The following is a 26,321-nucleotide window of genomic DNA, read 5'->3' on the forward strand; positions in this document are numbered from 1 at the left end:
CAGTGATAAATTCTCAAAACTCTATAACTTCCACTGATTTGAAAGAGTTGCCCATCTCTTCAGATGTTAAGAAAAAAAATAGAAATCTTTATGTTTAATATAATTTTTGTCAGGACATACCTGCAGTTTTTAGGAAAATGATTTAATTTAGTAGTTGAGGTCATTTGCTGATGTACTGAAGAACTGTTTTTTATTATTATACTTACACACACTCTTGGAAAGTGCTGAAGTCATCAACTTGAGTGCCAAACACAAGGTAAGCCAGCTGAGCATATGCTAAGAAAATAATGAAAAACATAATAGCAAAGCCAATGACATCTTTGGCACAGCGAGACATGGTGGTGGATAACTGGTTCATTGTTCTGTTGAAGCTGACAAATTTGAAGAGCTGTTAAAAAAAGAGAAATAGATGCAAAAACAAGACAGATAACTACTAACGAATGAGCAGATTTCCAACCTTTCACATGCAGAGTGTATTCAAATCTGATAGCACTTGATATTGAAGATACAGAAAATCAATCTACTTTTATTTTTAGAAATATCTTTTCTACCAAAACAATCGTAACTAGAAATGAGAGGAAAATTCATTGAGGGAGAACCAAATTTCCAATCCTGCTCCACTATATGTGCACATTGGTTGTATTGCAGTGTTGGGCTACTAATATTAGAACTATTTTGAAGGGGGACAAATATTGAAGCATCCCTTCTTATGAAACCTCCATACAGGCTTGTTGGGTTTTTTGTTTTCTATTTAAACACAAAGAAATAATCAGGAATTTTCCATTTTTATTTCTTAACATTCACTATCTCGAGTGTAAAACCTGCACATAGTTATGCTTTGTTTCATACTCTATATCATAGTGGTAGAATACACAAGTCACTCGGTAGATTAAGACTGAATTTGTGTTACTTCCTAAAGTATACAGAGGGAATTCTTTCTCCACTGATCTAATGCTAAAATGCCCATCTATTAGATAGCTTCACCAGTTCATTAACAAGAAAGTTTCCTTCTAGAACTCATTACATCTAGAGGACAGAAAGCAAAGATGGACATGGACAGAAAAATGTATTATGAGGGAGCCATTCAAATGCCAAGATTTGGATTTATCAGAGCACTTTAAATAGTCCCGTGTAGTATGCATTTATATCTCAAGGTTCCCTCCTCCACATCAAGATACACTGAGTTACTATCAACTTCATTTCCAGAAATTAATAGATCACTAAAATATTTTGGAAGCATAAAATGAGATCATAGGAGAGACAGAGGAAATTTTATATAACTTTATAACCGACTGCTTGCAAGGTGGCAAAGCTGTAATAGAAGTATCCGACAGACAGGGGCAATGGAAATCTGTCAAAATAGGGTCCTCCAAAAACAGTGATTCCCAACCCTTTCATTCTGTTACAGCCCCCTTTAGAATTTCTGTCTGTTACCAGAGGTGCAGAAAGCAATGTTGCAGTGGCAGCAATATATGGTGCCACTTGTGGGAAGGGAAAGCTAGGAACATATAGAGTGGCAGCCCCACATGATCCTTCAGAAATCCCTGTGCCCTCCAGGCTGGAAATCGCTGATCTAAAATCTAGCTATCTGAAGTGCAGTTCTATTCTGAAAAGTGACTACAAATATAGCACCTTCTTACTCAAGAAATTAGCTCTGTTGGCATATTCAGAGTTATACCGACTAATTTTAAGTAACAAGTTAAATTGTTACTAGTTTTTACTGTTCTCGGCCCTGCTAAGCCTCAACTGGATTCCATTCTTTCACTCATTAGCAGAATTGTTAACTTTAGTTCTGATGAGTTGTACATGAGCAAACCCACCTGTGCAACCCTGAGGGCCTGATTCAGCCCAAATAAACTTTATTACTAGAAATTATGTGTGGAAGGAATAACCCAGCATGACTCTCAGATCCTAGGATAAACTGTTAGGGTTGAGAGTTAGGAAAGACCTCTTTTTTCTTGTAAACCAAGCACACATGCTGGGAAAATCACTGAAACAAATTGAACATGGAACCCTCTGGTGTCATTATTAGAGTCTATCCCCATTTTAAAAAAGTTTCTAGGTCTGTCAGTTGTGAAAATAGTTTCAGCATTAAAAACTGCCAGTATTATCTAGCCTTTACCTAGGGAAATTAAAACAGCACAAGCAGAGGTATGAACTTGCTCCACTTTAAAGCTTAGTTATTAAATGGCTACATCTTTAGCAACATCCATAACAACTACCGGTTCAATGAAGCTAGTCTTCTTATCCTAATATTCCATTCATCTGAATGGACATTCCATAGAAATGGCCTGACAGAAAAACGTTTTAAACCAGCTGCCCTAGTTTAAGTCTTTGCTGCTGGTATAATGTCAGTTTTGACTAAATCATAAAAAGCCACAAAAAGGGGAGAAAACAAAAAAAGTGAAAGGCAACAAGGAATACTCCAGGAAAGCAAAAGTATTATCATATTTAACATTAATTAGTAGGTAGCCTCAACACAGCAGTCATGGAATCCATGCGTTTTAGAAACTATCCAGGTCTTAACATTGTAGGACTTTTGTATATGGGTCGATTGATGACACGGCAACAGCTCCACCAGGCTGGGAGAGAACAGGAACTAATTAGAGCTAGTGACTTGTCACTGGGTCAAGGAATGACAAGACTGGACTGATTTCTTTCATATAATTTACTGTGAGTACTATTAGCATTAGTAACATTCACTGATTCTTTTTTCTAAAATTAGGTTTCAAGATTATAGCCCTGTTTTCACTTGCACATAGTTATGTTGTAGGTCTGAAATTTTCCATGGTTAGCCTCAGCAGAAACGTTAGCAAGCCTGGAATGCAGTTGGTTGTTTCCAAGGTGCAGAAACAAATCAAAGATATTTCTTGCAGTTACATTAGCATGTGTGTTAAAGAGCTTCATTCCAATCTGAAGTATTAGGATTTACCTTAATCCAGACAAAAAACACAGTGACAGCAGCAATGTTGTTGAACTGTATTTGCCAATATGCCAAAGGTTCAAAATTGGGGAAAGCATTTTGATCTTCCAGCTGCTTCTTCAGTAACATGTCCTCTGTTGACCTTCTATATATGTTAATTCCTATAGCTGCTATTGATAGCTGAGTAGAAAAGAAATACATAAACAATAAGAAACACTTGACTGAATAGGTTTTAAATGCTACTACATAAATAGATTGCCACACTGGCCTTTCCAAAAAAAAAAAAAAAAAAAAAAAAGCACAGTCAGTGCCTACGGACTAGATCCAGCCCACATGACGTTTATTGTGGTCTGCAGGACATTCAGAATCAAAGCTTTCACTTAAAATAAAGTTTCTAGCCCTCCTGTGTGCCAAATACCTTCTAAACATTAGCATAATTTAAACTGATGCATTAATGTCTGCGTAAGGCTGCAGACAGCGTGATACAATGAATCAGATTCAACTACCCTGTCCCTATATTGATCATTTCAGCAGACTGGACCATGGTTTCAGGAGTGAACCCCACTGGGACTTGAAAATGGGAGTTGCTGGAGGGAAGGAAATGCAGAGGAAAAAAAAGAAAAGAAAAGAACAGAGGAAATTCACAAAGACCAGGGAGAGAAAGAAGGGGAAGAGAAATTAAGGGCAGGAATAACGGAAGCCTAAAGATGGAGCAAATTTTCTCACTGAGTGATGAAGGGCCAATAATGCACAGATCAAATAAGACTAACTACATGTTTAGCTACTATCACAGTGGTCAACTTCCACCCTTGATCATCATCAAAATCTTTTAATGACATCAGTGAACACAGCACTGTGCGAGTATATAGTCCTGAATTTGTACCCTGGCCCATGGACCACAATTACACATAGAACTCAGCCCTCTCCTCTGAATGAGCTAGAGAACACTGAAACAGAGTCTAGAGTAAAATGCAGAAGCTGCCGGCCCCTGGTACCACGTTCATTTCAATCGTTACATTATTGGTAAATGTTTTTGTATAAAGTAAAGTTGGCAAAGCCCCAGCACAGTAGCCTACATCATGGATTACACAGGAGCCTGAAGTTCAAAACTCATTTTTTCACCCCATAAGAAGAGAACATTCTGTCTACTTTATCAGGAAGCCAGACTTGACATGTACTATATGGAAAACATGCTGGTGCAGGCTGTGCTGTGCAATCAACTACGCACTCTGGCACTTGGGTCTGGCTGGCAAGTAGCAAGCAATGTCGTTCAGAACTTATTAGCTGGCTAAATATCTGAATAAAAACACTAAGATTTGTTAGTATTACTTTGCAAATACACTCAGACACCCACACTCTCTCTCGAAGTGCCCAAAAGTGTTGGCTTTAAAGCAGAGGATGTTTTCACTGGAATGGCACTCAAAAATCATTGCATCAGCTGGTATTTGATGTCCAGAAGCATGAGCACCACAGTAACGCAGAATTTGTTATAGTTTCCTCTCCTCATGGCTGTCCCTGCAGCTTCACGAATCACTGGAAGGAAATTATTTCAAAATAGCTTTGTACAGAGGGAAAGAGGTTAAAAACCTGAGAGATGCTAAAAATCCCTCTGTACATAGTAGAATCCTTTCAGATCAGATCCTCTCCTAAAGATACCACTGAATAGGAGAATCAAGGAAATTCAGCAAAAATATACATAATCATCTAAATCGTGATCCCTTTTCTCACACTGAATAGCATGTTCTGCCATGAGTAATCTCACTGAAGTCATGTCATTAGAATGTGGTTATTGTCCCCTTCAGCACACATTTGTCCCCTATACCCATGCTACTAGTGCTGAGTGCACTGAACACTTCCAGAAAAACTCTTAAAAGAAAGCAGTACAGTAACGCCTCGCTTAACATTGTAATTACGTTCCTCAAAAATGCAACTTTAAGCGAAACGATGTTAAGCGAATCCAATTTCCCCATAAGAATTAATGTAAAGGGGGGGTTCCAGGGAAATTTTTTCCACCAGACAAAAAAAGACTATACACACACACACACACACTCTTAGTGTGTGTGTATGTGTATGAAATATCCCACCCTCTGACTTCACCACCTCAACCAAGCTTCACAATCATCATTGCTGTGTGCAGTATTAAATTGTTTGCTATACACACACATACATACTGCACACAGCAATGATAATAGTGAAGCTTGGCTGAGGTGGTGAAGTCAGAGGGTGGGATATTTCCCAGGGAATGCCTTACTGCTAAATGATGAACTAGGACTCTGCTAAGCCCTCGAGGGTTAACCCGTTGTTGTTAATGTAGCCTCACACTCTACTAGGCAACACGAATGGAGGTGGAGGAGACAGCATGGCAGACAGAGACAGGAACACACACCCTGTGTTTGAGAGAGAGAGAGAGATGCATTGTTCCTTTAAATACGCTGATCCCCTCTAAGTACACTGCCTTTTTAAGTAGCTCAGGAAGTTGAGACAACAGCTGCTGCCAACACACTCCCTCCATCCTGAGCCCTGTCCTGTTGTTCCTTGCCCCCCATGGAAATAGGGTGAGCAGGAGCAGCGGGGAGGGGGACACTCTAACATTAGCACCCCTCTTCCCTCTCCCCCTCACCACCACCACTGCAGAGCAAGCATGAGGCTCCCAGGAGCAGCTCCAAAGCAGAGGGCAGGAGCAACACATGGCAATAGGGGAGGAACAGCTGAACTGCCAGCAATTGGCAGCTGCCGCACAGGGAACTTGGGGGAGCAGGGAGCTGATGGGAGGCTGCCAGTCCACCCTGGTTCCAAACTCCCACCAGCTATCTCCAACAGGCTGTTCTTTCTGCAAGCCGAGGACAAAGCAGGCAGCATTGCACAACTTTAAACGAGCATGTTCCCTAACTGATCAGCAACGTATTATCAAAACAAAGTTAAGTGGGATGATTTTAAGTGAGGAGTTACTGTACTAGAATATCATAAAGATTCATATCCATAAGCCATTACCCACCACAATGATGAGGATATCAAGACAATTCCAGAGACTCCTGAAGTAATGCAGTTTATGGATGTGAATTTCCAAGATCTCTTCTATAACATAATAAAGGGTGAAGAGACAAAAGGCCACTTCACAGGCTGCCAGGAAGAAATCAAAAGTAGAAATGTAGTGGATAAGCTTCACCGGCTGAAACTGCCAAGATGTAATGAGGCCTCCAGTTGCTGGAAACTCCACTAACAACCTGTATTTTAAAAAAGAAAACAAAAATATTATGTTTGAGACACACACCCTGAAAATTACTTCAGCATAAGCCTGGACTTTTAAAATTTGTCAGCAGGAAGTTTTAAAAAAAATCTAACAGTAGTAGAAAAACATTTTCATGGGTTTTAATTTTTAAATTTTTAGAGCTAAAATTATTAAGGATGGAAGTTGTTTGATTTAGAAATTCCTGTATGGTAACATTTTAAAGTATGTGCACAATTTTGCACACACAAGACATCGTATAAGGCAAGATTGTATGTATACAAATCCCTAATTTGTACACAGACATCTTCTGTTGCACTCACACTTTAAACTTTGGTCCCTACTGTCTGTAGCCTGAGTACCAGGAGATGAAGTTGGTCTGTCTAGTTTCCCTTTCCAGGCTAAATGTAATTCAAAACACCTCAACCAGCAATTTTAAAAAATGTTGGCCTTTTCATCATTGTAGGTGCTGTTAATAATACATGTAAGGATTTTTGTGTGTGCAACTATTTTAAGACTCAGCACTGTCCCTTTGGAACAGAGTCACTGATTTCAGATTGTTTTGGTAACTGCATTTATAAATATAATTTAAAGCAAATATTGGGTTTTTTTGAAGTCATGGAAAAATCCTGATTTTTACAAAGCATAGTTATGTAGGACATCTTTCCGAATATAAACTTCCCTTTCCACGTAGCTACAAGGTTCCTTAACTCATTTAGGATGAATCATCCTCAACATCAAAAAGATGCTCTCATAATCTAACCCAGGCTATACTGCCTTCAGCTAATCTTTTTCAAATGTACAAAGTTTTTCTATATTTGGTAGTGATAGTGGACAGAAATACCGAACATAGTGAGAAATTCATACTCTCTTTTCAAACAGGAGTTACTTGGGGAAAAAAAAAAAACCTTTAAAAAAAATTGACATTTCATAATTGTCAGTTAGAAGGAAGTAGTACACAAGAGAAAGGTGGCTAGACTCTGTGGACATGCTGGACAGGATACTCAGGTGTCTTTTCTAGTGACTCCCTGAGGGGAGTAGATGCCAACCAAGTACAAGGGCTATCCAAATGTGAGCATTTGGGATAAAAATCATCAGCAATACAAATAACTCTTCCTTTTGCTGAAAATGTTCCAAGAGGCTCTCACTTCACCTACTTAATAAGATTCAGTGCATATTGATCAATTCCCATGATACAAAATAAAGCAGATCCCATATCTACTGTTTGTGCAATGTCATTTGAGAGAACATACATGCTATCCAAATACATGCTATTTATAAATACCTGACAATACAGAATAGATTGATGTTCGCATTGTACACAGAGAAATCAATAAAGGCTGCTCTGGTCCCTCTATCCAGCCACAAGTGTTTCTTAAGGTTAGCAATTTGTGCGGCTGTCTCCTCTCTGCTTCGTGACAGATCCTGATAATAACCAGCCCCACTGTATGAGGCAATCAACCCCCAGTGGCTGCTCCCATTTAAATCTTGTTCATTGGTGTAAGTCCAACTAGTTTAAGACAGCAAGAAAGGAATACATTAATTACTCTTTTCATATGTAACAGCACATATACACAAGCTTGATCACGTAACTTATAGCAACTGGGATTTTTTTTAAGAGCTATTAATAAGAAAAGTTGTGGTATCTGTAACCTGGAAAGAAGCACTAGAGGGTCTCTTGATATTAACAGACAAAATTAATAGTAAAGATAGATAATGACAAGTCATAGTAAATTAACTATGTCTTGACAACAGAATACTCTCAGTTGGCACAGGGAGTTGTATTCTCTTAGTGAAACGAAAAGCAGCATTTTCATATAATAATTTACAAATACCACTGTGAGGGAGACAAGTAGTATTTCCACTTTGTGCATGGGGAAGACAATTTAACCAAAGACTCTCAATGAGTAAGCAGTAAAACCCAGAATTAGAAGTCGAGACTTCTGGCTTCAGCTGTCATCCTTAGATCACATTGCATTTATAGGCAATGGAAATACCCGTTTGTAGCAGACTTGGATGTACCTAAACCAGTAAGGCCAAGAACAGAGTCTTCTACAGAACCAAGAGACTGATTTCATACAGGTGGAAGAAACTAATTTAGAGTTGACAACTGTTTTAGATTTAAGTGTAAAGGAAGAGTTTATATGCAGAACACACAATAATTAAGATGCTGCTTTTGGCAGGTACCAGATATCACTGGAGAATCAGCTAAAAACTCCCACAGAATTGCAGAACGCACACTTGGCTATGTGGATGCGAGAGAAATACATACGCTGTTCCATTTTGGAGCCCAAAAGGAGCAGTATCTTCATTAGCAACAGAATAAACGTCATAGCATTCTTTAATTTCATCTTTTAAATCCTCAGGTATTGAGCATGACCCATTTCTCACTTTCAGTTGCCGAACACGAGGCACACCCAAAAGCAGATTTTCGTAATAAATGAAACTTTTGTTTTCTGCCATGGTTTTATTGTTGTACCACATCTCCCAGTACAGACCATCCAGCAAAGGGCCTTCTGTGAACTGAGGAGGAAGAAAGAATGTTAGGGAAGCTAAGTTCATTCAGAGCCAACACTCAGTATTTTTATACACCTCCACTCTTGCCAAGGATGTGTTTTATATTATGATTGTTAGTTTTTGTCTATTGACAGAAAAAATTCTTGCTACATAAAGTTACTCAGCAAAAAGTCCTCTGGCTAACTAAGTGTTAATGGGTTCCAAGGGAATTTCCCCAACCCACTATGATCAGAAGTATGATAACTATGCTATGTCCACAGGGCAAAGGATTCAAGAGAGGAAGAATGAAGGATTCTGAGTTTTTAGAAACAGAGCAATCCTCTGTGGCCATATCTGCACTAGGGAAAACATTCCCATTAAAACTACCATGAATTCAGCTACATGCAGCTCTCTTCTTCGCTCATATTTATGCTCTTTGCAGTTGACAGTCCTTAAAGCACTGTTCTGCATGTTTGATACAAAAATCTATGTGGCTGCTTGAGTTACAAAAATAATAAATATGAAACTTAAAATATATCAAAATGACTTATGAAAAATTACTAGTAGGCTAAAATAGGTAAAATTTCCAAAAAGTGCCCAAATGACTTAGGAGCTTATCTTTTTTCAAAATTGACTTTGGCACTTAGGAGTCTAAGAGCCTTTAAAAGTCAATGGGATTTAGGAGCTTAAGTGCAAAAGTCATTAAAAAATTTTTACTCCGTCCACAGACCAGTGTATTTTCTGGGAGATGGGAGGAATAAAAAATAATTTTGATATACTGAAATATTCTAATTATTTTTAGTACATTAACTGCTCCTGAATACACACAGCAACCCTATGTACTCATTCTTGCACTGTGTCGTGTTTGAGCACTGCTACATTCACACCCTGTCAATGCAAGACCACTGTACCAGCACATTGCAGGACCAGGATTGATAATGGCTCAGAAGGAGTGAAAGGTCAATGATCAGCAAACAAAGGCCCAAATGCCGCAAAGAATTATGTATGTAGTTAGCCTGAAATGCAAGTAGTACAGTAGAACCTCAGTTACGAACATCGTGGGAATGGAGGTTGTTTGTAACTCTGAACAAAACATTATGTTTGTTCTTTCAAAAGTTTACAACTGAACATCGACTTAATACATCTTTAAAACATTATTATGCAGAAGAAAAATGCTTTTAGCATCTTAATTGAAATGAAACAAGCACAGAAACAATTTCCTTATCCTGTCAAATCTTTTTTTAAACTTTCTCTCTTTTAGTATTTTACATTTAACACAGTACGGTACTGTATGTGTTTTTTTCTTTTGTTTCCCCATCTCTGCTGCTGCCTGATTGTATACTTCTGGTTCCAAATGAGGGGTGTGGTTGACCGGTCAGTTTGTAACTCTGAGGTTCTACTGTACCAATGAAATTAACAGGACTCCGAATAATAACACTTGATGTAACACACCTCAGCAACTCTACAGGTGTGTCACCTATTAGGTCAGTAACGTCCAGGCCTGATAAGTAACTGTATTAGTATATCAGAACCAAATATATTCTCTCTCGTGACCTGAACTAAGCTTTAAATCCAGGTTCTAGAAGTGCATCTAGCAAGTGTTAATCCATTGTGACATCTAGATTCCTAAATTCAACACTTGTAACAGATTGCATTTAGTAACCGTGGCCTTGTCTACACTACAAAGATTTGCTGGTGTACTATACCAGCAAACCCTTCTAGTGTAGATGCGGCTTACAGTGACAAAAGAGTGTTTTTGCTCATATAGCTTATTCCAGTTTGCTGAACAAAATAAGCTTCAGTAGCAAAGCACTTAATTGCACTCTGTGTATACTGTGTCTACACTAGAGCTTTTGCCAGAATAAAAATGTAGTTACAAACAACAACAAAAAATTATTACATCCCCAGGCAACACTGCTGTACAGTACAGACAAAAGTGTAGACCAGACCTAAGAGCATTTGTTGATTATGATGGTGAATTTAAGAGATATTTACAAGTTAAAGTTGTGAGTCCAGAGGGAGAAAAATAACCAATTTATAGTGACAATAAGATAATTTTTTTCCCTTCACCTTCCAGAAGTCCTCCATGGTGGATAAGGTTTTGAAATTGGTTTTCTCCATATTCGATAAAGGTGTTTCCAGGAAGAGCTGTGACATTACCCTAGTGTAATAGTACATACTGGAACTCACCATCCCATAAGTCACTGCAGGAGACATTTTTTGGTAGGGAGGAGAAAAAGAAATAAGCATTTTAAACTTGATTCCCTCAAAAACATCCAGTTGTATTTTACACAGAAATGTTAACATTTCTAAATAGGGTAAAACGTAAGGCAAGCTTTTTCCTATCACCAAGCCCCCAATAATCACTCAGACGTGATTTTATGCTATGTTTCCACAACAATTAAAAACCCATGGCTGGCTTTGCCAGCTGAACTGGGCTCATGGGGCTGGGGCTAGGGCTAAGGAACTGTTTAACTGAGGTGTAGACACTGGGGCTCAGGCTGGAGCCCGGACTCTAGGACCCTGAGAGGTGGGAGAGCCCCAGAGCTCAGGCTGCAATACAAGCCAGCTAGCACGGGGCAGTTGCAGATGACTAACTGAAGTGTAGACCTACCCTTAGTGTAAAAGGAATAAAGAATAGACGTGTCAATCAGCTTTAAAATATTCAATGTTAAAACTCCACTTTCCTGAGTTAGCTTATTATTTATAATTACAGGTATTTATTATTAAACTTCTAAAATAATACTTGGTAAGAAAAAGGATATGTGCAGTAACTTTAAAAGATCTTTTAATTAGAAAACCCTGAATACAGATTTAGTTTTTGCTCCCATTGGGCCAAGCACTTGGCTGAGAAGCATATAGCACAAGTTATAGTGGGATGGAAAGATGACTTTGGTTTCTTTGATCCTGGGGTCACTGAATGCAGGACCAATCCCTAGACAAAAGTTAGAACAGCCCACCACAGGGATGGGAGTGACATAGGAGTCAGGCCTACACCACTAGAATAATCTCCTTTGAACCAGGCTAATCCTTCCAATGCTGGATATGCTAGCTCAGTCAGATTCTGCTACTAGCATAGCACAAAACAGCTGAAAGACTGCCAAACTTCTTAAGCAACTGCAGGAGTTGTGTTCCATCACCTTTGAACATTTGGCGTTTCCCTGTAGTAAGGCTGTGCTGTGGCTCCTGCCCATTGTATTTTTCCCCTAGCAGAGTGTAGCAGGGTGGACCCCTGCTCCTGCCCTAAAGGGTTAAAAAACAACCCTGGGAGGGGGCTGTGGCTGGGGAAAGCAGCTTTTAGGCTGTGCTGATTGGGGGAAGTGGCTGCAGCTGGGGCCACGCCCCAAACTGAGCAGCAGGGCCTTATAAGAAAGGCAGAGAAGCCAGGGGCAGACAGAAAGTCTCCCTCTGCCTGTAGAGGGAGAAGGGCCTGGCTGCAGGGCGCCAGAGACAGGGGACTTGAGTGGTGCAGGGCTGGAGAAAGGCAGAGGAGCTGGGGAGCTCCAGCCTGGAAAGCCCCAGGCTGTGGCCTAGCAGAAGGCAACAAGTACTGGACATTGCAGAGGGCAGCCCAGGGGTAGGCCAAGGCAGCAGGCCCAAACCCAACCTTGCCAGTGATGAGTAGGCTGATACTGCAGTCTGCCCCAGGGTGTGGGGCTAGATAATGACTGGAAGTAGCCTGATACTGAGGCAAGGTGGGGACAGAGGGTGGGGGTCCCCTGGGGAGACCCAGATCAGAGAGGTACTGCCAGGAGGAAGCTCCTCAGTTCAAGAGGCACTGGGGTCCAGGGAAGGATACAGGGCCAGAGGACAGTGGATAACTGGCCTGCAGAGGGCGCTCCAGAGGCTGGAATGAGCTAATTCCCTGAGAGACCAGCAGGAGGCGCTGCAGGAGTGAGTCCGCTCGTCTACTCAGTTTTACCCTCTACTTCTACAAGCCATACTGGAGATGCTAAGTGCAGTAAAAGTAGCAGATTACAGTGTTCTCTAACACTGTAGACTATTCACAGGGGAGGCAATGGTCACTGGCTGCTCATAGACATACTGCTTCCCCTATGCACCATTAGGAATGGACATTGAAAATTACCAAATTCCTGATTCAACAATGTACTTAAGCATTTTAGTAATCCCATCCCTATTCAACAAAGCACTTGAGCACATACTTACTGATGCAGTGATATGCTTTGCTGCATAGGGATAGGATTATTCATACACAAAGTTAAGCCCACTTAAATGCACTGCTGCATCAGGGCCTAGAGTGCATCCGCTGCTTCTCCTCACTCCTTTAAAACAGGGCCATGTGCACAAGCAGCAGCATAGGTGCCATTCTGCAGGGATGAGGTAGGTGGAAGGGTGAGGCAAGGAAGGCCAAACCCCCCCCCCCCCCCCCCGAAAAGCTCAAATGAGGAGAAGACAGAGGAAAGGGACAGGATATCTAATAGCAGGGCATATTAGGAAAGGTAGGATTTGGCCTCTCGCTTATAGTATAATAGCATCTTTCCAGTTGGAGTGAACAGGGCACAGCCACCAGAAAAGACTAACACAACAGAGAATTAGGCCCCCAACTTAAAGACTGCATCAACACTACAACTATAAACATAAGCACATTGGGAGATCGAGTTCTAGCATAGTTAAAGTTTCTTTCTGTTTTGTTTTTTTTTAATCTCTCACTGTTGCATTTCCATTGGTGCTAGTATTGAAAATCCACTGTGGTTTTTACCACTGTATCATCAAGACTAGTTCTGAGTAGGGTTAGATGACACAGTGATACAAATGCTGGTCCCACATTTACATTACTTCACCTTACATACTAATGGTATGGTACTAGCAGTATTAAAACTTTAAGGAAAATACCAAAGTAGATAAAGAAGTCATACTTGGTCTCAAAGCTACAACTTTATATTTTAGTTTAAAATTCATTGGCATTTTATTTGAGGCACTGAAAATATTAAATTGTGTATTTATTGCCAGTGCTAAAAATAAAGAGCATAAAAAAACATGCCAGCTTTCCAGAATTATATTAACCGGCAGCAAGTAATTGTTTTGCTAGACAAGTAAAAGATTTGTTTTATCACCATCACCATGAAGAAAGTCTGTGAACAGATTTTATGTTTACACTGGCAAATTTTCATGATTGCTTTGCAAGGCTGAAGTCTGGAGCAGAACAAGGACCCCCCACACCCCTACCCACCATTTCCCTGCATTATGTTTGAACCACTAGACCATATGAAAACCCAAGTATCTGTTTTAGCCATTGCACATGCTATATTTGAATGAGCTACTTTGTGCGCAACAGTATTAGAAATGAAACTCTAAAAAGATTATTTTTGGAGAGGTTTCATTTAAAAAAAATTATATTCAGACCTCTAATAATTCCAAGCACTATGTAATACCATACTTATATTATTTCTCACAACCTTGGTCAGCTGCCTAAATATGTACCAGGAAGGTGTGAAAATCCTTAAAGTTATTTTGCCTCAATAACTAAGAGGAATCTGTACTTAAGTTTATTCTACAAACTAGATCATGGTGTATTAATAAAAACTTAAAATACTTTTGTTAAAAAGTTTAAAAAAATCTTTAACACTTTCGGTGTTTAGATAAAGGAATGTTTTTACTTCTGATGCTTCCATTGTAAAAGCACAATATGCTAACAGCACAAATTCTAATGTAGAAGACCTCCCAGTATGTATTCTGATGGTTCTAGGATTCTAAAACATCCTACACTGCACACACATTAATCTTCCCCCAAGGGATAACACTAAAAGGAAATAAGATTATCTGTGTGTGAGATATACATCATCACACATTGCTATAACAACACTGCACATAAAGAGGGAATTTCTCATAGCATTTTGGATGCTGCATGTTTAATCAGGTGGTGGGGAAAGGGTGATTACTATTTGCAGAGATCACAGCGTCACTGTTGTTTAGCTGCCTGTCCCCCTCGTTCGCCCCCCCCTTCCCCAGAGAACCCAGAAGACAATGACATGGATATCTGGGTGTCTAGCAAATAATGAACATGGACTGCTGGCCCCCCACACCCCCCCGCAGGAAGCCAGCCAGTTCAGATCAGCTGGAGAACAAAGAGTTAAGGTGGATGGTCAGGTGACAATGTTTGCCTGGTAAGAGGAACAAAGGACTGAAGAGTTAGTTAAGTGTGAACTGCTGGAAGTAGAGGCACTTGCGGACTGGGGGCTGGAAGAGGGCCCTGGGTACAGTCAGACTCAGTTGGACTTGGCTGCAACTTTTCCACTCTCTATGCTAATTGAAGAACTGCTTATGCAGTATTCCAGAAATTTTACAAATCCTTCCGTTTTACAGTGCTGTCTGAGAGTCACTCTAGACTAAAGAGGTCAGGGTTGCATTTCTCCCTTTGGCTGCACAAGTCTGCCCCGGGGTCCAGTTCACGTGGATCCACTAAGGGGGGCTCTCAGAGTGAGGCAGGCATGCTGAACGCTCAGAAGTGCAGTCCTAGGAGGCACTGAAGTCAAGGGACATACCCCAGTGAGTGTAACCCAAAGGGAAGTTACCCCATACCCCAGTGAGTGTAACCTAAAGGGGCCCTCCCTGGGACAGTTACAGAGCCATACGAAAGCACCGGACCTGTGATAACTGTGACACCATGTTGGTTCCTGACAAGAGAGACAATGTGGGTGAGGTAACATCGTTTACTGCACAACTTCTGTTAGTGAGAGAGAAGTTTTCAAGTTTACACAGAGCTGAAGAGGACCTGAAGAGCAGCTTTTTGTAAGCTCAAACGCTTGTCTCTTTCACCAGCAGAAGCTGGCCCAATAAAAGACATTATCTCACCCACCTTGTCCATCATGTATTAGAAATTCCTATATCTGCCTCTTTGGATTTCTTTACCTTTACTTTTATGTAAAAGCAAAGGTAAACTCCCCTTTAAATAAGACTGATATCTGAGCATCTATTCACTATCTTGTGCCAATGTTTAGTACCACATACACAGATGTAAACCTTAGGCAAAGTATTAGCACGCATGAGGCTGCAAGCCTCTTTAGGACACTCAGTGTTATGTGCATATGGAGAGTCAAAAATGTTAAAGAGGCTACCACTGCCAGTCTTTCAACCACTACAGGAACTTTTATGCTTAAGGATATCTGGTGATGTCTTAGTGGATAAAAATCATACCTTTTCAGACACTTTCTAAACTTTAATTTTTGACTGTGATCAATAGCTCATGCCTTCCACTATTCGATGGCGTCAGATACACAGGATTTGTGCTATGCACCAGCTTTTAAACTGTCCCTTGGAGGGACCCTTTCAGCATGCCAGAACCTGAAAGGGGCGCCAATTTTTCCACAAGGGTAGGCCACATGACCTCAATGCCTTTACGTCTGAGGGGAGGTTAACACTTAAAACACTGCATGGGCACAGCTGTACTGATGCAGCTGTGTCGCTGTAGCACTTTAATGAAGACACTGTAGGAAGGAGGAGAGCATTCACCCATCAGCACAGTTAATCCACCTCTACAAGACATGGTAGCAATGTTGGCGGAGGAAGCTCTCCCACTGGCACTTAGGTTGGTATATCATCATCATTTGGATGTGGATTTTTCAGACCCCTGCGTGATGTAGTTATACCAAAGTAATTATGTAGTGTAGACCTGCCAAGAGCCTGCAGAACTCCTATTTCACACCTGAGACAGACCTCTGTTCAGACTTTTTGTCCTATTCAGGAATCAATACACCTCAGCAACTATTTTCAGGGACATCAGCCAGCCTTTTCCAAACAGAGTAGGGTTTATTAGTCAACTGAAATTCACCAGTGGGAAGTCCTTTGTTAGCACAGAGAAGCAATGCTTAAGACATAATCCATACTGGCCAAACCAGGGTTCCTGGGAATCATACTGCTGTCTGTTTCTATCCCTGTCTCAGTCCCAGGTGAGAGCTGCTGTTTCTCTCCCAAAGGTCTGCTCCTACCCTAACTTCCTGTCACCTTTTGGTCCATGGTCTTCCTCCTGCAGACGCAGGCTGAGTTCACGTGTTCTGCCACCAGAGTTTCCTGTGGATCTGTGGCAACTGTTCAGTCCTTGGGGTTCCCATTGTCTTTCTGGATCCTCCATTGATATGGGTCAGTTTCAGCCAGTCATTTAAGGATGCATTCATGACAGCCCAGTTACATGATCTAATGCCCCACGTCTCCTGTTCTCTCTCAAGAGCAGCTTTTTAACCCTTACATTCCATGTAGCAATACGAAACTGAGGCACACACAGGAATCATAACTATTACCCAAGTTCCCACTTTTTAAAAAGGAAGGTATTATTACTCTATTTTGAAGGTGGGAAAATTGAGGCAAACAGTTTGAAATGATTTTTTCAAGCTCACACAAGAAGCCAATGGCAGAATTAGAAACAGAATCCAAATATCCTAAATACGAGCCTCGTGGCCTAATCACTAGAAAACACGCCTACCATCCTGGGGTAAAAACCCTCACTGTTCACTCTTGGGTCACATAGCACAGACAATTAGTATAGAAATTTGAAAATTAATGGAAAATGGTACTTACAGACACACAAGACCACAAGGAAAATCACATATGTGATCAGTTCTCGTAAAACACTTTTCAGGTATCTCTCTCTGCTAGTGTTTTCTTCCATCAATCTTGTACCCCACAGACCTTTAAAAAGAAATATTTATATAAATCCACATAAGGCACCACACATTAGCCACTTTACCGATATAACTGAGGCAAAGGATGCACAAGTTTTGTCATGACACAAACCATGACACAATTTTTGCTGCATATTCTTCTATAAGATTTTAAACTGGAGAAATGTGGGCTTGGCAGATACATAAGTGGATACATAACTGGTTAAACAGCAGCAAATAAAGAGTAACTATTAATGGAATGATGTCAAATTGGAAGGAGGTCTCAAGTGGGGTTCCACAGGAATCTGTTCTGGACCCAGTTAATTTAACATCTTTATTAATTACCTGGATATTGGAATACTGATCAAATGTGCAGATAACACAAAGCTAGGGGGGTTGCAAACACTTTTGAAGGATAGAACTCAAATTCAAAGGGATCTTGATAAATTGGAGAACTGGGTTATAGACAACAAAATAAAATTAAACAAAGACAAATGTAAGGTACTACACTTGGGAAGAAAAGTCAAATGTACAAGTAGAAAATATGACAACTGGCTTGGCAGCAGCACTGCTGAGAAGGATCTGGGAGTTGTGGTGGATCACAAACTCAATATAAGTCAACAATGCAATACCGTTGCAAAAAAGGCAAATGCAGTTTTGGGCTGCATTAACAGAGGTTTGGCATGCAAGTCATGGGAGGTGATAGTATCACTCTACTGGGCACTGATTAGGCCTCAGCTGAAGTACTGTGTCCAATTTTTGTCACTGCTGCATAGAAAGGATATGGAGAAACTGGCAAGGGGGTATGTGAAGTAAAAAGTTTGGGGACCACTGCAGTAAAGGCTTCAGTAAGGCTTTCTATATTTCTTATTTTTCAGTGCAAGGGGGAACTGTAGTTAGGACATCTATTAATGTTTTAAACACTGTTGTTCCACTTTTCCAGAGCCAAAAATCTTCTCGATATCTACAGTTTTCATGGGAATCTGTGCATTTGTATTAGCTGAAGAATCTAGGTCCAATATTGGGTTTATGACACTAGCTTGCCTAAGAAGCTTTAGCATTCAATGCAAGAGTCCCTAATTGAGGGGTAGTCTACATGGCAGTGCTTTAACGTGGCTTGTGTGGTCGCAGCAGAAAAGCTACCTCCATGAGGGGTGTAGCTCCCAGCGTTGGTGCACTGCCAACACTGGCGCTTTGCAGTGCTGAAATCTGCTGTGCTTAGGGTGTGTTTTTTCCACACCCCTGAGTGAGAAAATTGCAGCGCTGTAAATTGCCAGTGTAGACATGCCCTCAGCCTTGCTATACTCTCCCGAAGGGAATCAGAAAACAAAGGAAATTTTAAAAAACAGTGTCACCAAAAGGTCAATTGTTGAATGTTATCAGGACAGAATGCATTAGCAATCATCATATTAATAACAGGAAAGTAATAAGGAACAGAGAGAAGCTTGGAACAGCTGTTGATGTTCAATTCAGAACTGCTACCTCCAGCCAACTGTTGTTTAACCTAAAAGCCAATATGACCTAAGTTTAAAGGAGGACAGAGAGAAAAGGATAGGGGAAAAAAAACAACTCAAATTTGTTCCTGCAAAGCCAGTCATCATTCTCAGTTTTCAGGTACTTCAAGTAACCAGCCTTAAGAATTCACTTTAGCTCACTAGTGGATGGAAATAAAATTATCTGAAAATCTCTGAGAAAAAAGTTTGTTAGAGATATCAATCATTTGGAATCAAATTTAATAGCAACAATGGAAAATTAAAACAAATGTAAACTGGACTATGAAGCAAAAATTTAATCCCAGCTGTTGCAAAGAGTAAAATCTGAATGATCCAGCTGTTGAAAGGGAGCTTCACCCAGCAAAGATGATAAAAGCTACAATCTTCCATCTGCATGCAATCCTAAAGTTCATTCCAAAAGCATTAACAGAGCAAATATTTTTAGAAACCACTAAAGCACACTAATTCAAGACATTACCTTAGCCACAAAGCCAAATAGGAAAAGACATTTCAGCACAGTGAGTAATAACTTTAGCATAAGCTTTCCTCTCAGTTTTCAGTCTTTAACAACCCTTCTTTAATATACATTAATAAAAAGATGGAATTAGTTCTACCACAAGGAAACTAGGTTTTTGGTTTTGTTTTGTTTTTTTACTTTGTTCGTCAAAGCCAAGGCTGAAAAATTTACAGATAAGTGCTGCTGCAGTTTACCATATAAAATGCCCAAGAATGCCAAGTACTAGTTGTCAGTACATTAGTCACCAATAAGAAATGTAGCAAGCAAAATATTTGCTAACTGAAATTCTGTCATATTAGAGAAATATTGTAAGTCAGCACGGAGCAGAAAATTACAGCTCTGAAAAATCCAGCTCAGAAGTACATGGAGTAGGCTCACCAATAAAGTAAATCCAGATTCTATTGGCCATTATATTTCTTTTAGTGCCTGAGATTTTAGGACTGATGTAGCCACTTTACCATTTTACTAGTATATTGTTCTAGATCAGTGTTTCTTAACCTTTTTGTGCTGGTGACCCACTTTGGACTTACAGAAAAAAATGTGACCACCTCCACCAGAAAAAATTGCACACCCCTACCTTATGCTCACGGCTGAAACATGTACATTAATTTAACAGGGTCCTTGGTGACACAGAGCCCCATGCAATTGCCCTGCTTCCTACCCCCTAACGCTAGCCCTGCTTGCGACCCCCTCAAACTTGTCCCATGACCACCCCCAGGCTTAGAAACATTATTCTAGATAATCAAGAATACTGCAGGTTCAGGGAGTCATTTTAATATAAAGATTTGACAGGAATAATCTCTGGACCATCAAAATTATCTCAATTCTAGCTATAATTTACCATTTTCAGCATCCCATTACTGACATACAAAGTTATTCATGAACTTTTGATTCATGCTGAAGTGAGATACTATTCACTTCATCAATTTTTTATCAAATCCATAAACTAACACTTCTCTTTCCCACTCTCTTTTATTTGCCTGCAAGGCATATCCATAGATTACAAGAATTCAGATGAGCTGTCACAATGTGGTGATTAAAGGGAACTACAGAACAAAAGAAACTTCATCTCTCATTAAAAATCTGTGCACAGAATAAATTGAATTTATTTGAGCCACACAGGTTTTGCTATATTTCCTTTTATTTTTAAATAGCTTGTATATATTTGAATTTATAAACAAAGGTACCTCCAAAGCTGTAAGCACACTTAAGTTGTTTAAAAACACAATTAAAAAACCAAAACACGCCAAAAGCAAGCTCATAATATATAGCAGCAGTTAAGCTATATAGCAAATCAGAAACATAAAACCTCACCTCCCTAAATTTGCCATCCTGAAGCAACATCACCTACTCCCAAAACAAATATAAAAGAGGAATCTTATACATGTCCTGAAGCTCACATTGCTTAGTGAAGCATCAACTTCACGACTACTACTGTGACCCAGTAAGTGCCAAATGTAGCAGCCTCATTTAAAAAAAAATAAATATTTAAGAACATTAAATTCAAATAAGAAAAACATTAAAGGAAAATGCTAGGTAGATGAATTTAGTATTCATGAAAGCGACAGAAAAACAGCAACGACTGAAGCAAGGCCTAGCACAGAAGAGGAAGATTGTGATCTTCCCAGCCTGGCTTTACAAATATACCTCAGTCCTAACTAGCAAAATATCTCCTTACTCAATATTGGCCCTCTCTGTAACAGACAAATTGCAGTCATGCAAAGATCATGTGATGGGTTGTAATACAAAGAGCAGGATAAATTCAAAGTACTTTGTTTTGACCCGACTTGGAATTTGTAATGCAAGTCACCAGAGATGAAACGCTACTGCACTTACCCACTCAGCCAATATATTGGTATACCAATAACTTCTACCTATATTTCCAAGTGCACTGGCATACTCTTTGTGTATGACTCAATGAATAATTGGTTAAACAGGATTTTTTTAGATAAGCATAAAATTACTCATGATAGTTCAATTCTAAGCTGAGTGTGAAGAATTACAAAGGGATATCACTAAATTGGGTTAGTGGGCAATAAAAAGGAAGATGAAATTCAATGCTGATAAGTACAAAGTAATGCACATTGGAAAAAATAATCCCAAACATACATACAATGATGGAGTTTAAATTAGATACTACCACTCAAGAAAGAGATCTTGGGAGTTACTGTAGATAGTTCTCTGAAAACATCTGCTCCACGTGCAGCAGCAGCAGTCAAAAAAGCTAACAATGTTGGGAACGATAAGGAAAGGGCTCGACAATATGACAGAAAATGTGATAATGACATTATATAAAGCCATGACACACCCACATCTTGAATATTTGCTGCAGTTGTGGTCGTCCCATCTCAAAAGAGAGATATTAGAATTGGAAAGGGTACAGAGAAGGGCAACAAAAGTGATTAGGGGTATGGAACAGCTTCTATATAAGGAGTGATAAAGAAGTGATTAAGCTGGGATTTTTTAGCTTAGAAAAGAGACAACTAAGGGGCAATATGATAAAATCATGAATGGTGTGGAGACAGTGAATAGGGAAGTGTTATTTACACCTTCACATAACACAAGAGCAAGGGGTTGCCTGTTGAAATTAACAGGCCGCAGGTTTAAAACAAACATAAGAAAGTACTTCTTCACAAATGCACAATCAACCTATGGTACTTGTTGCTAAGGGATGTTGTGAAGTTCAAAAGGCTGAGTTCAAAAACGAACTGGATAATTTTATGGAGGGTATGTCTGTCAGTGGCTATTAGCCAATATGGTCAGAAACACAACCCCATACTTCAGTTGTCCCTAAAACTCCAACTGCCAGAAGCTGGGGATGGAGCACTTGATAATTGCCCTGTTCTATTTCTTCCCGCTGACACATCTAGCCCTAGCCAGTCATAGACAGGGTATTGGGCTAGACCAGCAGTTCTCAAACTGTAGGTCAGGACCCCAAAGTGTGTTGCGACCCTGTTTAAATGAGGTCACCAGGGATTACTGTAGACTTGCTGGGGGCCAAAGCCCAAGAGCTTCAGCCCTGGGCAGCAGGGCTCAGGCTTAGGCTTCAGCCTTGGGCGGCGGGGCTCAGGCTACAGGCCCCCCGCTTGGGACTGAAGATTTTGGGTTTCAGCTCTGCCCCTCTACTCACCCCGCCGCCCAGGGCTCAGGTTTTGGCTGCCCCAGGGTGCCAGTGCTCAGGCTTCTGTCCCCATTCTGGGGTCATGTAGTAATTTTTTTTGTCAGAAGGGGGTCGGGGTGCAATGAAGTTTGAGAACCCCTGGGCTAGACAGATCATTGATTTGAGCCAGCATGGTCATTATGTTCTTAACTCATTATGACTACTACTTATCACTAGGGCCCTACCAAATTCACAGTCCATTTTGGTCAATTTCATGATCATAGGATTTTTAAAATAGTAAATTTCATGATTTCAACTTTTTAAATCTGAAATTTCACAGTGCTGTAATTGTAGGGGTCCTGACCCAAAAAGGAGTTGTGGGGGGGGTCGCAAGGTTATTGTCGGGAGAGGTTGCGATGCTGCTACCCTTCCTTCTGTGCTGCTGCTGGCTATGGCACTGCCTTCAGAGCTGAGCAGCAGCTGCTGGCTGGGAGCCCAGCTCTGAAGGCAGAGTCGTGGCCAGCAAGGAGCGCAGAAGTAAGGATGGCCTGGTATGGTGTTGCCACCTTTACTTCTGCACAGCAGCCTGCAGAGCAGGGCCCTCAGTCAGCAGCTGCCACTCTCCGGCCGCCCAGCTCTGAAGGCAGCAGCACAGAAGTAAAGGTGGCATGGTATGGTATTGCCACCCTTACTTCTGCACTGCTGCTGGTGGGGCGCTGCCTTCAGAGCTGGGCGCCCAGCCAACAGCCACCACTCTCCAGGCACCCAGCTCCGAAGTCAGCACAGAAGTAAGGGTGGCAATACCATGACCCTCCTGCAATTCCCTTTTGGGTCAGGACCCCCAGTTTGAGAAATGCTGGTCTCCCCAGTGAAATCTGTATATTATAGGGTAAAAGCACACAAAAGACCAGATTTCACAGGGTAGCGGGGGTGGGGGGTAAGCACCAGATTTTACAGTTCATGACGTGTTTTTTACGGCCATGAATTTGGTAGGCCCCTACTTATTACCTCTGTGCTCCGGTTACCAGTTTATTTACTCTAACAGTGCATCAGATACTGCAGAGAATCTTCTTAAGCTAATGCTCTGGTTTGCGTGTACCAACACTTAAAACAGAGTAAATGCTTCTGCAGCATAACTGACTTCATATTTGAACACACAAAATCTTTTAACGCAAGGTAAACACTACATTTTCCATTCTTCAGTGACATCCCTGTTCTCCATGAAACTTCAAAAATAAGTGTGTGGTTTTCCAATTCTAGATTGAATAGTTCCTTAAGTTATGCCGCAGTGAATTCCACTGGGCCTTGATATAAAGGTGTTCAGTTCATATGTAGTAAGAATCCTTCAGTCTGTACCTTAACATTTCAGACTTGGTCAAACAAAACCATTTTACTTTCAAAAGGGACATGAACATTTAAGTAAAACACTATCTATATATGCGGTATGCCCCAAGCAGCCAGAGGACATATTAAGTACATTAGTAATTTAAAATTTTACCTTTTATTTTCTTATCGTGCAAACCCATAAAATGTAGGCCCATCAGTTTCCACAAAGCATGCACTTTACTAGTGACATCACACCCAATAGCATAAAAAGAACTAAATAAGGCACCAGTAGACTGCATGCTGGAGCATCACACCAAGAGGATCAGGTGATTCAAGGTGGGCCTGCCCCACAGAAAAAGGTAAATTTTAAATGACTGAGGTGCACCACCTTCCAACTGCTTATTTTGCCTGAGAAAATTGTGTTAGACTGATCTCCCTGACAGCCTGGCTGACAGAACCATATCTCGCTGTTTCTTCTCCTGACAACTTCTTACTCTCAGAAAATGCTAATTTCACTTCAGGCCTAGCTCCCTGTGGTACAAGTCAGTGGAAGGACTTGTCCAAAAAAAATTCCCATTTGTTCTAAAACCAGTTCAACTGTAGTACAGTAAGATCATTGCATATTTTAAAAAACAGATTTCCTGAGGGCATACATTGACAAAGTTTGAACTGTCCAGCAGGTAATGTTTTCCTTCCCCAGCGTGGAGAGGTCAATCATTAAAAAATTGTATTAAGGTAACTGGATAGTTCAGAGAACTAGCAGAGGACTAAAATGTCTTTTTCAGCTAGTCGGGGACGAAAGCAAGTTTTTTGTATAGTCAATCACTTTCATCAACAGATTCTACAAACTAATATTGAAAACAGTTCTAATGCTAGCATTGGTCATACTAGTATAGTCTTGACTGTTTTCAATACTGTTTCACATACCACCATTGACCCAACAGTATTAAAATTAGATAACAAAACATTGCGATCATCAAAGTCATGGTTAGTATTGTGCCATCTAATTCAAGTGCTTGCAGTCATGTTCACGCAATTTTTTTAAATGTTGTCAAACATGGCAGAACGGGAGTATGGGAAACTTATTACAGTTGTCTAGGCTGTACCTGTTTCTCTTTTTTAAAAAAGGACTTCACTTTCTACATCTGTCAAGCCAGCTCCTTTTCCAAGCACTAGCTATGCACACACAGATAACAGATTACATGCAAGGAACAATGTTAAAGGCTATAAACCCATCAGACAACAATAATTATTTTTATGTACAGTAATCAAGCACTACTGTTCACTTTTCAATCTCACATCACAAAACAGGAACTTATTTCATTGTGCCATCTTTCACAAAAACTGATGCAGAGCATGCATGTTGCATACCTGAAACAGTGCACTTTAACTTTCACATCCAAATAAATAAAAAAAATACAGGTTTCAGAGTACCAGCCGTGTTAGTCTGTATCTGCAAAAAGAACAGGCGTACTTGTGGCACCTTAGAGACTAACAAATTTATTTGAGCATAAGCTTTCATGGCCTACAGCTCGCTTCTTCGGATGCACAGAATAGAACATATATAAAAAATACAGTGCATTTATTTTGACATGAGAAAGCTCCATTCACAGAATATTTTTACATCAAACAATTTTTTGGGATGTCATTGATAAATGGACAAGAAACTGTCCGATTTGCAAACCACAGGCCTGAAACTGAATACAGTTTGATAGATCTGTTCACTGCCAGTTTGCACCAGTTCAGATTATCCACTTAGCTGCAAACTTTATTGAAAAAGTGGTTCACTCCATTCACCATTACAAAGATTTTCTTTGAAATGAAGAAAAATCCTGTCTAAAATACTGAAGCCTTTTAATTTTTACGAATATTGACGTTATGCAACTGCAAAAAACAAAAAAGAAAAACAGTGTGGGGCATTTGCCCAGGCCTTGGACCCCACAAAACTGGACCCCACCGAGCATCTCTGCAATGTCAATTTTTCTCAGCAATAGGACTACAGTGGGCCACTGAGACTACTGTAACAAATAGATGATGTATATAAGCCAACTGTGTATCAACAGTGCCTTTTACTCTGGCAACTAATCAAAAATTGGCAGCTAGACAGCACTTCAAAGGACTGTACAAAAAGATAATTTCCCAACATCATCTCTGTCTGGTAAGTACCCATCAATCTGATTATATAGAGGGGGAGCCTCAGGCAGAGAGACAAAAGGACTTGGTCCAAGGTCACTCCGAGATTTGGTGTCAAGATAGAGGGCGATGTGCCTCCAGAAAAGGTCACATATACAGTTGCAAATTCTGGATGCAGCCAGACTTACATTTCCTCAGTGTGATCTCTACCCTACAAAGCATCCCCTGCAACTAGGGTGACCAGATGTCCCAATTTTATAGGGACGGTCCCGATTTTTGGGTCTTTTTCTTATATAGGCTACAATTACCCCCCACCCCTTGTCCCGATTTTTCACATTTGCTGTCTGGTCACCCTACCTGCAACTGACAACCTGGGAGGAGTAGCACAAGCAAGAAAGGCAAAGAGCTGGGGCAGTTCAAAATAAGGGGCTGAGGTTGTAAACAGAAGTATGGGGGGGGGAGGTCAACATGAGGGTGAAAGGGTCTGAAAGA

The 26,321-nt window shown here is 40.4% G+C and overlaps 1 protein-coding gene across 1 annotated transcript in view; it reads right to left on the bottom strand.

Annotated features, from left to right (window-relative positions):
* The window catches only part of PKD2 (polycystin 2, transient receptor potential cation channel), a 41,413-nt gene that overhangs the window by 14,326 nt on the left and 766 nt on the right, over positions 1–26,321 (bottom strand). Inside the window, exons 2-8 of the mRNA XM_030565088.1 lie at positions 17,178–17,288; positions 10,716–10,849; positions 8,422–8,672; positions 7,435–7,659; positions 5,919–6,147; positions 2,933–3,103; positions 207–388 (exon numbers count right to left, since the gene is read on the bottom strand). Of these exons, the coding sequence (XP_030420948.1) occupies positions 207–388; positions 2,933–3,103; positions 5,919–6,147; positions 7,435–7,659; positions 8,422–8,672; positions 10,716–10,849; positions 17,178–17,288 (1,303 nt within the window). The remainder of the gene's footprint in view (positions 1–206; positions 389–2,932; positions 3,104–5,918; positions 6,148–7,434; positions 7,660–8,421; positions 8,673–10,715; positions 10,850–17,177; positions 17,289–26,321) is intronic.

Source organism: Gopherus evgoodei, chromosome 5 (assembly GCF_007399415.2).
Source record: "Gopherus evgoodei ecotype Sinaloan lineage chromosome 5, rGopEvg1_v1.p, whole genome shotgun sequence".
Lineage (NCBI taxonomy): Eukaryota > Metazoa > Chordata > Testudines > Testudinidae > Gopherus > Gopherus evgoodei.